The sequence below is a fragment of the Babylonia areolata genome, chromosome 31 (genome assembly GCF_041734735.1).
Source record: "Babylonia areolata isolate BAREFJ2019XMU chromosome 31, ASM4173473v1, whole genome shotgun sequence".
Taxonomy (NCBI): Eukaryota; Metazoa; Mollusca; class Gastropoda; order Neogastropoda; family Buccinidae; genus Babylonia; species Babylonia areolata.
Window position 1 is genome coordinate 9,728,964 of NC_134906.1, and position 15,216 is coordinate 9,744,179.

At 43.3% G+C, this 15,216-nt stretch overlaps 1 protein-coding gene across 1 annotated transcript in view; it reads right to left on the bottom strand.

Moving 5' to 3' along the window:
• The window catches only part of LOC143275824 (choline transporter-like protein 2), a 49,678-nt gene that overhangs the window by 24,876 nt on the left and 9,586 nt on the right, over positions 1–15,216 (bottom strand). Inside the window, exons 3-7 of the mRNA XM_076580106.1 lie at positions 10,663–10,736; positions 10,028–10,106; positions 8,142–8,229; positions 4,882–5,019; positions 2,366–2,429 (exon numbers count right to left, since the gene is read on the bottom strand). Coding sequence (XP_076436221.1) covers positions 2,366–2,429; positions 4,882–5,019; positions 8,142–8,229; positions 10,028–10,106; positions 10,663–10,736 — 443 coding nt within the window. The remainder of the gene's footprint in view (positions 1–2,365; positions 2,430–4,881; positions 5,020–8,141; positions 8,230–10,027; positions 10,107–10,662; positions 10,737–15,216) is intronic.

Sequence of the window (15,216 nt, forward strand, 5' to 3'; positions counted from 1 at the left end):
AAAACTGACCGCACCACCCATCTTCTTCTGCGTTCACTCGTATGCACACGAGTGGGCTTTTACGTGTATGACCGTTTTTACCCCGCCATATAGGCAGCCATACTCCGTTTTCGGGGGTGTGCATGCTGGGTATGTTCTTGTTTCCATAACCCACCGAACGCTGACATGGATTACAGGATCTTTAACGTGCGTATTTGATCTTCTGCTTGCATATACACACGAAGGGGGTTCAGGCACTAGCAGGTCTGCATACATGTTGACCTGGGAGATCGTAAAAATCTCCACCCTTTACCCACCAGGCGCCGTCACCGTGATTCGAACCCGGGACCCTCAGATTGACAGTCCAACGCTTTAACCACTCGGCTATTGCGCCCGTCGCACCACCGATCAAATCAAATCAAATCAAATCAGGTTGCTGAGGAACAGCCACCACAAACGGGCCATTTCAGGGCTGACTCGATAAGTTACCAGTCAGTGTTTTAAAAAATGAAGAAAAATCAGCCAAAAAGAAATCAAAATGATGTTAAAAGGTCAACTAATATTACGTACGTTAACTCTCTCCATACGAACGGCGAAAGAGACGACGTTAACTACGCCCAATTACCATCATCAAAATATTGCAAGCGGAAGGCTCTTATACTGAAGAGGTGAATGTTGACAAAGAATACCACAATTCTGACGACGGAAGCTAAAGGTTGGGTCATTGAGACACCCGCTGGACATCCGAGGGGTCTGTGTAGAGGAGAAAAGAGGACTGGCCGTACTGAGTGAGTTAAAAAGACAATTCAAACTCACGTCTCGTTCGAATCAACGGTCGAATGAACTGTGACGAAGCAAAACACATTATGAATAGAACAGATGCAAGGTGTGACAATAGAAATGGAAATGGGAATAAAACATTAAACAAATAGGCATATTTGTATTCGTATTTCTTTTTATCACAACAGATTTCTCTGTGTGAAATTCGGGCTGCTCACCCCAGGGATAGCGTGTCACTACACTACAGCGCCACCCATTTTTTTGCATTTTTTCCTGCGTGCAGTTTTATGTTTTTCCTATCGAAGTGGATTTGTCTATAGAATTTTTGCCAGGAACAACCCTTTTGTTGCCGTGGCTTCTTTTATGTGCGCTAAGTGCATGCTGCACACGGGACCTCGGTTTATCGTCTCATCCGAATGACTAGCTTCCAGACCGCCACTCAAGGTCTAGTGGAGGGGGAGAAAATATCGACGGCCGAGCCGCGATTCGAACCAGCGCGCTCAGATTCTCTCGCTTCCTATGCGAAAGCGTTACCTCTAGGCCATCACTCCACTATATAATTATAAGATAAGAATTAAACAGAACGCACATTAAACGAAAGAAGTGGACCAACACTAAGGCAAACAAAATTACATTAAATAATCAAAAACAACAAAACAATCAAGTTGAAACTAGTTTTATGTCAACAGAAATAAGACAAAAAATAAACTAAGACATAATGGACGCAACTTAGGCAAGTTTAACCAACGCTGAATTGAATAATGCTCAACTAAGCTAAGCTTTGTTATGTCTGTATTTTATGTCTTTTATGTATTCATATTGAGTGACTGTGATTCTCGTGTTTTGTTTGTGTAGCATACACCACAAAAAATATCTCTTATTGAGATAAATAAGTATTCTGTATTCTGCTTTTGTAAATCCCTCATTCGTTGAAAAAAAAAAATAAAAAAAAAAAAAAAAAACACGTTAACAATCCTCCCAACATATATTCACAGCAACAAAACCAAGCAACAAAACCAATCAAAAAACAAACAAAAAAAGTTCGGGGGTTCTTCCATAGACATTTTGTGGGATTCTTTCATTACCCATTCACAAAAAAATAAGGATATGCCAATCATTCAGTTCCCCCCAAATTTTCAGGTATTATAATGTATTTCCCCCATAATTATTAAGGAATTTCTAATCATTCTCTTCCTCAATATCATCTGGGTTATTTCCATCATATCTGTTTTACACACACACACACACACCCTCCCCCCAGAAAAAACTACTACTACTACTACTATAATGATAATAATAAAATGAAAGTAAAATGAAATAAAATAAAACAAAAATAAATAACAGGATTCCTCACTCATTTATTTCCTTCAAGATGTTTAGGGATTCTTCATCATCAATTATTCCTGTAAAATGAATAGGGATTCGTCATCAGTTATCCCCGCCTCCCCCAAATTAATAGGGATTATTCATCAATCATTCCCGCAAAACTGACAGGGATTCTTCATCATTTATTCCCCCTCCAATCCCCCCAAAAACCCGCCCCCGAAAAATCAATAGGGATTCTTCATCGTTCATCACTCCCTCCCGGTTGATGGGTCTCACGCACCTGACGTAGTTTTGACGTAGTACGCGGCACAGTCTTCGTCGTCCACAAGAGTTTCCACATCGGCCTGGAACATGTTAATTGTGTAGAAACAACGAAACATGCTGACAGCCATCACTGAGGCCGCTGTTGAAGGTTCTTCGGAATTTCTATAAAGTATTTTGAACTACACACAGACACAGATACTGACACAGACACACACACACACACACACACACACACACACACACACACATTTCTATGAAGTATTTTGAACTACACACAGACACAGATACTCACACACACACACACACACACACACACACACACACACACACACACACACACACACAACACACAGTCAGGTGGCTTATATTTACTCACATCAATGTATCCATGTGGGCAGTTTTTAGGTCAGTTAACCTGCTTTCTCAATGAGAGATGGAAACAGAGAAGAAGAAGAAGAAGAAGAAGAAGAAGAAGAAGAAGAAGAAGAAGAAGAAGAAAAGAAAGAGAGAGGACGAGGAGAAGGAAAGTAGAAAGAACAAAGGACGAAATGGAAAGAATGAATAAATAATTAAATAAATAAGTAAATAAATAAACAAACAAATAAAAGGACAAAGAGAAGAAAAGAAGAGAGGAAGGACGAGAGAAAAAAAAAAGATGTTGACGAGAATTAAGGAATAAAGGACAGAAAAAGATGACAGGGAGAAGGAAAGAAGAAGAAAAAAAGAGGATGATGAGATGGAAGGAAAGAAGGAAGACAGAAAGAAAAGCAGGATGATGAGATGGAAGGAAGAAAGAAAGAAAAAGGACGAGGAGGACAGAAGAAAGAAAGAAAAAAGGATGACAGAGAGAAGGAAGAAAGAAAAGGAGGATACTGAAATGGAAGGGAGGAAGGAAGAAGAAAGAAAAAGGACGAGGAAGAAGGACAGAAGAAAGAAAGAAAAAAGAGGACGGAGAGAAAGAAGAAAGAAAGAAAAAGAGGACGAGCAAAAGGTAAGAAGAAAGAAAGAAAAAAAGAGGATGATGAGATGGAAGGGAGGAAGGAAGAAGAAAGAAAAAGGACGAGGAGGAGGAGGACAGAAGAAAGAAACAAACAAAAAAAAGGACGGAGAGAAAGAAGGAAGATAAAAAGAAAAAGAGGATGAGGAGAAGGAAGGAAGGAAGGAAGAGAACAGAAAACGCATGGGAGAACAAAACAGAAAGAAAAAACACCGACAGACAATAAAGCAGAGAGGGTCAATGTCAAGCCATCCCAATGGTCAATGTCAAGTCATCCCAAGGGTCAATGTCAAGTCATCCCAAGGGTCAATGTCAAGTAATCCCAAGGGCCAATGTCAAGTAATCCCAAGGGCCAATGGCAAGTAATCCCAAGGGCCAATGTAAGTAATCCCAAGGGTCAATGTCAAGTAATCCCAAGGGCCAATGTCAAGTAATCCCAAGGGCCAATGTCAAGTCATACCAATGGTCAATGTAAAGTCACCCTAATGGTCAATGTCAAGTCATCCCATGGGCCAATGTCGTCAAACCAAAGGTCAATGTGAGTCATCCCGTGGGCCAATGTCGTCAAACCAAGGTTCAATGTGAGTCATCCCAAGGGTATATATCAAGTCATCCAAAGGGTCAAAGTCATCCCAAGGTTATATGTCAAGTCATCCCAAGGGTCAAAGTCAAGTCATCCCAAGGGTCAATGTCAAGTCATCCCAAGGGTCAATGTCAAGTCATTCCAAGGGTCAGTGTGAGTCATCCCAAGGGTCAGTGTGAGTCATCCCAAGGGTCTATGTCAAGTCAGTCAAAGGGTCTATGTCACGTCATCCCAAGGGTCTATGTCAAGTCAGTCAAAGGGTCAAGGTCGAGTTATCCCAAGGGTCAATGTGAGTCATCCCAAGGGTCAATGTCAAGTCATACCAAGGTCAATGTCAAGTCATCCCAAGGGTCAATGTGAGTCATCCCAAGGGTCAATGTCAAGTCATCCCCATGGTCAACGTCAAGTCATCCCAAGGGTCAATGTTAAGTCATCCCAGTGGTCAATTTCAAGTCATCCTATGGGCCAATGTAATGTCAATGTCAAGTTACCCTGAGGGTCAATACCAAGAGGCGTCAGGGTCAATGTGAAGTGACCCCGAAGGTCAATGTAATGTCACCCCTGGGCCAACATCAAGCCGTCACGGTCACGTCACCCCATGACTGATGTCAAGTCACTGGAGGGTGAATGTCACGTCATGACTACGGTCAAAATCGAGTCCCTCGCGATCAAATTCAAGTCACGTCACTGTCCAAGTAAAGACGCGCGGAAGGTCAATGTCAGGTCATATGAGGGTCAAGGTCGGGTCACACCACAGTCAAAGTCAAGACACGCGGAGGGTCAATGTCAAGCCATACGAGGATCAAGGTCAGGTCACACCACAGTCAAAGTGAAGACACTCAGAGAGTCAAAGTCGAAGTGAAGTCACCCCCAAATATCAAGTCACCCCGTGGGTACGAAGCAAACTGAGCTGCCCAACGTTACACAGACAGACTTGACATAAAGCTCTCACCCCTGCCAAAGGTTTCACGTTGTATTTGCAGATCATCTTTTCACGCTCTGCGGTCACTACGGAGTTTCCCGCGGCGGCTTCCAAGGCAATCGTCTGCAGGTAGACCCAGTAATCCGAAGGGCAGGACTCCCTGCACACCTGTCACACACGGGCAGTGTGAAACGTGGTTAATTTCACCGCCAGTGTAGCGTCTGAATTCAGACCCAACCCAAGAGCACCCATGTCACTGAAATACGATCAGATCATGGGTCTGTTATCCATGAACCTACCGTTCATAATTTCTGGCGGTGGGATAGGCCACGTGTTCTACACATCGCAGTGGCAATCCCCAGCTATTCTTAGACACCATCTTTTCCGTGTTTATACCACAAGGGAATTTCGCACTCTAAACTGACTGGCAGCAAAAGGGGTTTGAACACCAGCTAACTGCACAGAATCAGAAACATACCCAAAACAAGCCAGGAACTGACCAATGAAGCAAGCTGCTAAGCAACCAGCAGATCAATGGAGCAGCCGCACGGGCCAGCTAGAAAGCAAGCAAGCGATCAAATGGGGAGAGAGAAGAAGAGAATATTTCGTTCGTTTCTTCGTTCCTTCGTCTGTTTATCATTTAGTGTGGTAGATTCTCGACGACTCGCTTTCATGAGCTGTGTTGATATGTACCACTCATTGATAATAATAATGAAGATAATTTCGTATTTCGTATTTCTCTTCTTTTTTTTTTTTTATCACAACAGATTTCTCTGTGTGAAATTCGGACTGCTCTCCCCAGGGAGAGCGCGTCGCTACACTGAGAGCGCCACCCATTTTTTTGTTGTTTTTTTCCTGCGTGCAGTTTTCTTTCTTTTTCCTATCGAAGTGGATTTTTCTACAAATTTTGCCAGGAACAACCCTTTTGTTGCCGTGACTTCTTTTACGTGTGCTAAGTGCATGCTGCACACGGGACCTCGGTTTATCGTCTCATCCGAATGACTAGCGTCCAGACCACCACTCAAGGTCTAGTAGAGGGGGAGAAAATATCGGCGGCTGAGCCGTGATTCGAACCAGCGCGCTCAGATTCTCTCGCTTCCTAGGCGGACGCGTTACCTCTTGGCCATCACTCCACACGATGACATTGATGGTGGTGGTGGTGGTGGTGGTGATGATGATGATGATGATAATAATAATGATACTGATAATAATTATATAACATTATTATTATCATTACTGTCATCATTATCATCATTTTCAATCGTAAAAAAAAGAGATTATTATGAAGATAATGCTGATTATTATTAACCGTAAAATTATCATTATCATCATCATCATTATTATTATTATTATTATTATCATTATTATCATCATTATTATACATGTATTATTGGAACACACACACACACACACACACACACACACACACACACACGCACACATACTAACACAAACCCACTAACACACATGCGCACGCACGTACGCACAAGCACACACACACACACACATCCACCATCCCACCCCCATCACCAGAAACCCCACATAACCCTCACCACCTCCGCCCACTCCTTTCCCACCCACCCCCACGACCAAACATGTTTTACAACCCTTTGAAGCTTAGATAATGAGCGTTCAAACAATCGTAGGTCGTCAGCGCTATGAAGGATTGTAAATAATGTCCCACGCTAAAGAACAGTCCACACTGTACGTCAGTCACCCTTATCTTCGCTGTCCGCCATTGCCGAGAACAAAAGCAGCAGGCAAGATTTTTGATTGATTGATGTGGATACTTATATGGCGCCTATCCTCGGTCGGAGAACAAGCTCTAAGCGCTTTACAAACACGAGTCATTTACACAACACGCTGTCTACCTGGGTAGAGCCGACTGACGGCTGCCACTGGGCGCTCATCATTCGTTTTCTGTGTCATTCAATCAGATTTCAGGCACGCACACCTGCACGCTCAGACGAACATGTAACATTTAACGTTTTACGTGTGTGACCGTTTTGTTTATTTACCCCGCCATGTCGACTATGGAGTTGTGGAAAGAAACACCGTCAATTTGACTGATTTAAACGAGACTTATCATTATCTGTAAGGTAAAGCCTGATCGGAGTTCTACCCTCACAGGTGAGAGAGCTGCCCCAGGAAGAATTATGGTTTGAGCGTGTGTGTTTGTTGCTGTCTGGCCCACATCAGCACGTGTCATTACTCGTTTGGGAACCTCTGTACAGAGTAACTACGTACGTCTGTCACAGAGGTGGGAGGTTTTTAGCCACCGTGCTATCGGGTCCGCCACGCGCGAAGCTTGTGTACAGAAAGATGCTAAAGCTATCGTTAAGATAAAATGTTATCCTACGACCTGAATGTCCAAAACAGAGTGAAAAAAAGGAAACACTGTTTACATACTTACATGGTTGTTTGGGTTTTTTTTCAAAAGTATATCACTTTTGCAAGATAACGTCTAGAGGGTCAGCCGAGGGCTCCTCAATGTCGTTATATTTTCAACGTGAACTTACTGATACTGGATTCTGCTGTTGCTGCTTTTAACCTGATTCTAATGTGTACGCGCGAAGAACATGAAACACACGCGTGAAACACCTAGCAATCCGTATATATGAGTCCGCGGGTTACGGATACACTATCTGATCAAGCATCCATATATCCAACGCCTTGTTGCGACCAAACAAAGTTAAATCCTGTTTCACATATTTATCTAACTTTGGATACCCAGAAAGTATTCCTAGCTCTGTCTACATCAATTGACATCTGATAAGCTTTGTACGGTAGTCTTTCATTGTCCATCTGTGACAGTTTGAACCAATATCTTAAATACAGAAACATAGGAATTCACGTACAGAGGATATATTCCAAGGAAAGACAGAGAGAACGAGAAAGAGAGAGAGAGGGGGGGGGAGAAAGACAGAGACAGATAGACAGACAGACAGACAAAGACAGAGAAAGACAGAAGAGACACAGAGAGACACACAGAGAGAAGCACAGAGAAAGAGACATTGCAACAGACAGACAGAGAAACAGACAGACTGAGATCACAACATTAAAAGACAAATCAAAGAAGCAAAATTTCAAATATATATATATATATATTTATGAGGAGACGGATACATACCCATAGACGCACGCATGCACGCGCGCGCGCGCGACACACACACACACACACACACACACACAGGGAAGGGCGGGGTAGGGGACAAAGATAGAAGAGACAGACAGACAGAAACAGAAGGAGACAGAGACAGACAGACAGACAGACAGAGATCATAACTCACCTGCGGAGTAGGGCAACCCAGTGTAACGACAGCCGCGCCCATTCTGGCGCACTTCAAGAGATCGAAAAACACCAGGTAGGGTCTATCACTGAAAAGCACCAGGTTACAGTGTAGTTTACTGAAAATGTTGTGTCCTGGCAGACAAGCGCGTACGAGTAAAACACAATAATGACAGGTAAACAAGGTACAACGCAGTACATACAGACTTGCGTGAATCCACACAGAAATAGGGTCTGAACAAGTGTGTATTGCAATGTATTGCAATGTATAGTATTGTATTGTACCGCATTGTGTTGGAATCTACAAAGAAATAGGTTCTGAACAAGTGTGTATTGTATTGTACTGTATTATATTGTATTGTATTGTATTGCAATGTATTGTATTGTATTGTATTGTACCGCATTGTGTTGGAATCTACACAGAAATATGGTCTGAACACGTGTGTATTGTATTGTATTGTATTGTATTGCAATGTACTGTATTGTATTGCATTGCAATGTATTGTATTGTACCGAATTGTGTTGAAATCTACACAGAAATAGGGTCTGAACACGTGTGTATTGTATTGTATTGCAATGTATTGTATTGTGTTGCAATGTATTGTATTGCAATGTATTGTATTGTATTGTATTGCGCCGCACCATGTTGGAATCTACACAGAAATAGGGTCCGAACACGTGTGTATTGTACTACATTGTATTGTATTGTACTGCAATGTATTGTATTGTATTGTATTATGTTGCAATGTATTGCATTGTATTGTATTGTATTGCAATGTATTGTGCCGCACTATGTTGGAATCTACACAGAAATAGGGTCCGAACACGTGTGTATTGTATTGCATTGTATTGTATTGTATTATATTGTATTGCACTGCACTGTATTCGTACATTTGACGCAGCAGTCACTCTATCCCTAGGAACGCGCAACGCCATAATCATGAGCAACAATTTTTTTGTTTGTTTGTTTTTGTTTGTTTTGTTTGTTGTTTTTTTTGTTTGTTTTTTTTGTTTCTCTTTTTTCTTTTCTTTTTTCTTCTTTTTTTTTGTGTGTGTGTCTGTATGCACATATGTATTACTATTTCTAGTGTGCACGTTTTTCAGAATTATCTTACCAAGGGCAACTCTCTTCTTGCCCTGTTTTTGTTTGCTTGTTTGTTGATTTTGTTGTTGTTGTTTTTTGTTGGTTTTTTGTTGTTGTTGTGTTGGGGTTTTTTTACGTATGACAAGTGTACGGTGCACGTGGGATCTCGGTTTATCGTTTCATCAGAAAGGCTAGCACCCACAAGGTCTAGTGGAGTAGGAAGTAAAATAATGTTTATCGACATTTTTATGTCATTATTATTACTATCATTAGTAGTGTTATTTGCTCCATTCTTTCTACGTTGTCACATTAATATATATCCATTAATATACATCCATTGTGAATACAGCTGAAATGTAACAAATATATTTGTATTTGTATCTCTTTTTGTCACCACAGATTTCTCTGTGTGAAATTCGGGCTGCTCTCCCCAGGGAGAGCGCGTTGCTATACTACAGCGCCACCCTTTTTTCTTTTTTTTTCTTTTTTTTTTTTTTGTATTTTTTCCTGCGTGCAGTTTTATTTGTTTTTCGTATCGAAGTGGATTTTTCTACAGAATTTTGCTAGGAAAAACCCTTTTGTTGCCGTGGGTTCTTTTACGTGCGCTAAGTGCATGCTGCACACGGGACCTCGGTTTATCGTCTCATCCGAATGACTAGCGTTCAGACCACCACTCAAGGTCTAGTGGAGGGGGAGAAAATATCGGCGGCTGAGTCGTGATTCGAACCAGCGCGCTCAGATTCTCTCTCGCTTCCTAGGCGGACGCGTTACCTCTAGGCCACCACTCCACTATATCTACTTACCTATATTCCCCTTCTCCGCAGATGTTGCCGAAGCTGTCTGTTGGATAGATCAGCTTCACTGGGTCCCCACGCGCATACCCTTCAAAAACAAAAAGCAGTTTTCCTTTATTTTTTATTCCTGGTTTTTGTTGTTGTTTGGGGGGAGCTGGGGGGAAGGGTGGGGGGTGGTGTTGTTGTTGTTGATTGTTGTTTTTGAGTTGGCTTTTTTTTTTCGGGGGGAGAGGGGGGGTGAGGGGGGGTGTGAGGGGGTTAAAATTGTGATACGTGTGTGTGTGTGTGTGTGTGTATGTGTGTGTGCGTGTGTGTGTGGTGTGTGTCGTATGTGTGTGTCGTGTGTGTGTGTGTGTGTGTGTTCGTATGTGTGTGTTCGTGTGTGTGTGTGGTGCGTGTTCGTGTGTGTGTGTGTGTGTGTGTGTGTGGTTCTGTGTTCGTCAGTGTGTGTGGCTTGATATATACCCAAGTAGGTGGGGCTGGGTGTGGGAGTGCGTGCGTGAGCGCGTGTATGCATGTTAACACACACACACACACACACACACACACACACACACACACGTATGCGCGCGCGCGCGCGCTGCGAGAAAGAAAGAAGAAAGAAAATAAAGGTGAAAAGAAAGGGGGAAAAATGATACACGTACCAACGATTGAACACGTCACCATCCCAGCGACACAGACAAGGAAGATGATGCAACAAATGATATCCGTGCATGATCTGAAAACAGAACAAAAACACGTACTTTTATTCGTCTTGTTCATTGGTTTGACGTTACACGACGCCAACCCGTGACGTAATTTCTATCCGTGTCACGTCAATCGGCTCACTGATGAGACTGTGGGTTGTTCGAATATAATTCAGTGCAATGGAAACCTGGAAACCACTACATTATACCCGTGTGATACGGCTGAATGCAACACAATGTAAGGCAACGCAAAATAATATGCAATGCAATCATAGTTAATGCTGATTTAGTGGGCCAAAAATGTAGTCTGTATGTTTTTTATCCTTCAGGTCTGTGTGTGTGTGTGTGTTTGAGAGAGAATGAGAGAGAGAGAGAGTGTGTGTGTGTGTGTGTGTGTGTGTGTGTGTGTTTGAGAGAGAATGAGAGAGAGAGAGAGAGAGTGTGTGTGTGTGTGTGTGTGTGTGTGTTTATAAGTGTGTGTTTACGTCTGAGTTTGTATTTGATTGTGTGTGTGTGTGTGTGTGTGTGTGTGAGTGCGCGCGCGCGCGTGCCATGTGTGTGCGTGTGTTGATCGGTCATAAATTTAACGTCTGCTCATTAAAGCCGTGATTTTAGACAGTGTGTGTGTGTGTGTGTGTGTGTGTGTGTGTGTGTGTGTGTGTGAGTGTATGAGAGAGAGAGACAGAGACATACAGAGAAAGAGTGAGAGAAGGGGTCGGGAACAAGACAGAGACATAAGCTAAAAGACAAACGTCGTACATGAAACTTGAAACCTCAACACGGCTTCGGCTGGCAGCTAACAGTGCTCAACACCTTGACAGGTGATCCATAGAACGTGACCGTTACAATGGTAGAACAAATGACCGATTTTTTTATGATCTGGCTACCAATCAACCATTGACAGACTAGCCGATGACCATCTGCTGAAAGAACAATGGCCCACAGGTATTGAACGCATCAATCATCGAAACTACGATCATAAACACAGCAGTCAGTTGCCGATTAACCTCGTAGCAGGCGGTGAACTCAGTCGCCACCTGTTAGAACAATATTTAGCAATCAGTGAATGTGGTAGCGACCTGTCACAACAATCCTAGCAATCAACGTGGTAGCCACCTGTTGCTAGAATCATAGCAGTCAGTGAACGCGGGAGCCACCTGTTACAAAGAATTATAGCATTCAGTGAACGCAGTAACCACCTGTTACAATGCTCCCAGCAGTCAGTGAACGCGGGAGCCACCTGTTACAATGCTAGCAGTCGGTGAACGTAGTAACAGCCTGTTACAAACAATTATAGCAGTCAGTCAACGCGGGAGCCACCTGTTACAATAATCCTTGCAGTTGGTGAACGCAGTAACCACCTGTTACAAACAATCATAGCAGTCAGTGAACGCAATAGCCACCTGTTACAACCATTCTAGCATGCGGTGAACGCGACAGATACCGGTGGTAAAACTTCCTTCAACGTCAACACACCACTTGAAAGTAAGTTCTCACAGAGTCAGCGTGGTGGAAAGCTCCAGACGAGTTCAATCATGCGAAGCAAAATTAGCTACCGTGTTCCAAGATCAAACTGCCCGACCTACGACTTGGGGGTAATTCTGTACCACTTGTTCTGGTAAGCCACACGGGTATACTATGTGTATATACCCGATACGCGGCAGCTGCGCGAAAAACAATCATTACGATCACAAACCGGACTGCATATTTAGGATATTGTGTATTCAGAAAGTTTGCGTAACAAGTGAATTCATAATGTAGGAGAGAGAGAGAGAGAGAGAGAGAGAGAGAGAGAGAATCGTTCCAGAAAACATGCACAGCTGGTTTCGGAAGTATGTGTTTGTACCTTTGTCTCTCCCTCTTCACACAGGTAGGTGTTCTAATGTATATCTAAAACACAAAGAGAGAGGGGTGAGAGACAGAGACAGGAAGACACAAAGACACAAAGAGAGAGGGGTGAGAGACAGAGACAGGAAGACACAAAGACACAAAGAGAGAGGGGTGAGAGACAGAGACAGGAAGACACAAAGAGAGAGGGGTGAGAGACAGAGACAGGAAGGCACAAAGAGAGGGGTGAGAGACAGAGACAGGAAGACACAAAGAGAGAGGGGTGAGAGACAGAGACAGGAAGACACAAAGAGAGAGGGGTGAGAGACAGAGACAGGAAGACACAAAGAGGGGTGAGAGACAGAGACAGGAATACACAAAGACACAAAGAGAGAGGGGTGAGAGACAGAGACAGGAAGACACAAAGAGAGAGGGGTGAGAGACAGAGACAGGAAGGCATAAATAGAGAGGGGTAAGAGACAGAGACAGGAAGACATAAAGAGAGAGGGGTGAGAGACAGACACAGGAAGACACAAAGAGAGAGTGGTGAGAGACAGAGACAGGAAGACACAGAGAGGGGTGAGAGACAGAGACAGGAAGACACAAAGAGGGGTGAGAGACAGAGACAGGAAGACACAAAGAGAGAGGGGTGAGAGACAGAGACAGGAAGACACAAAGAGAGAGGGGTGAGAGACAGAGACAGGAAGACACAAAGAGAGAGGGGTGAGAGACAGAGACAGGAAGACACAAAGAGAGAGGGGTGAGAGACAGAGACAGGAAGGCATAAAGAGAGAGGGGTGAGAGACAGAGACAGGAAGACACAAAGACACAAAGAGATAGGGGTGAGAGACAGAGACAGGAAGACACAAAGAGAGAGGGGTGAGAGACAGAGACAGGAAGACACAAAGACACAAAGAGAGAGGGGTGAGAGACAGAGACAGGAAGACACAAAGAGAGAGGGGTGAGAGACAGAGACAGGAGGACACAAAGAGAGAGGGGTGAGAGACAGAGACAGGAAGACACACAGAGAGAGGGGTGAGAGACAGAGACAGGAAGACACAAAGACACAAAGAGAGAGGGGTGAGAGACAGAGACAGGAAGACACAAAGAGAGAGGGGTGAGAGACAGAGACAGGAAGACACAAAGAGAGAGGGGTGAGAGACAGAGACAGGAAGACACAAAGAGAGAGGGGTGAGAGACAGAGACAGGAAGACACAAAGAGAGAGTGGTGAGAGACAGAGACAGGAAGACATAAAGAGAGAGGGGTGAGAGACAGAGACAGGAAGACACAAAGAGAGAGGGGTGAGAGACAGAAACAGGAAGACACAAAGAGAGAGGGGAGAGAGACAGAGACAGGAAGGCATAAAGAGAGAGGGGTGAGAGACACAGACAGGAAGACACAAAGAGAGAGGGATGAGAGACAGAGACAGGAAGACACAAAGACACAAAGAGAGAGGGGTGAGAGACAGAGACAGGAAGACAAGACCAAAGGAGACCACAGATATTAATTAAAGCTTCGCCACAAATGAAGAGTCTGTTTTCAGAAGAGTCGCGGTTATGTGGATGTATAGGTTGTTAGGATTGTCATGTGTGTATGTGTCCGCGTGTATGAACCACTGCTCCCATCCATCCATCCATCTCTCTCTCTCTCTCCCTCACCCAACTCTTTTTTTTTTCTTCTTCTTTTTTCCCCACACTGACATATCTTTACATCTCTGTCTGTCTGTCTGTCTGTGTCTCTCTCTCCCCTCTGTCTCTCCCTCTCTCTGTCTTTCACATAATGTGTCTGTCTGTCCATATCCCTATTACCCGTCGCCTTATTTGCTGCCTTTTATGTCTCTTACATCTGTGTTTAAAATTTTATCGTTACTTTTCTGTGTTAATTTCACTTGAATCATTCATGTGTCGCATTCATGCTAGGGTTTTGTTGTTGTTTTTCCCTTGGTGTGTGTTAGTGTGTGTGTGTGTGTGTGTGTGTGTGTGTGTGTGTTAGTGTATGTGTGTGTGTGTGTGTGTGCGTGTGTGTGTTACTCGCTTCCGTTCCGTACAGATGTGAGTGATGTTGTGTCTCTCAGTTTGACGCTGTGTTATACTAGTACATTATACATGTATTAAGTATTCAGTATAACTACATTTATATGCGTGCATGTTTGTGTGTCTCTTAGAACAACGGCAGATGTGTAAGTCGGCCAAAGTGCTAATATCTTCACCGTTGGAAAATAAAGATTCATTCATTCATTCATTCATTCATTCATTCATTCTCTCTCTCAATTTGCTTATGTCATCCAGAAATGAAACTGTATTGTGCAGTGTGGCGTATTGTGCAATGTGGCGTTATATATTTACAATGCTTTAAAGCGATTGCGTATTGCTATAACTTAGATCACAATATCAACATAGATTGTCAAATACAATAAGCATCTGAAGTGTAAATGTTAAGCAATGTGTTTTTGAAAAGTGTTTGTGTGATTGATATAATTGTGACGTACCCCCTTCAGTGAGGGGCTTAGGCCTAAATCTGAATAAGCAATTTCGTATTCGTATTCTCTCTCTCTCTCTCTCTCTCTCTCTGTCCTCCCTCATCCATCCTCAACCTTATATCTATCTCTCCCGTCGTCGCTTTTTGTCTGGTTCTGTCGAAAAATAACAACACCCACCCACAATGAGTCATTAGCTCTGAACCGC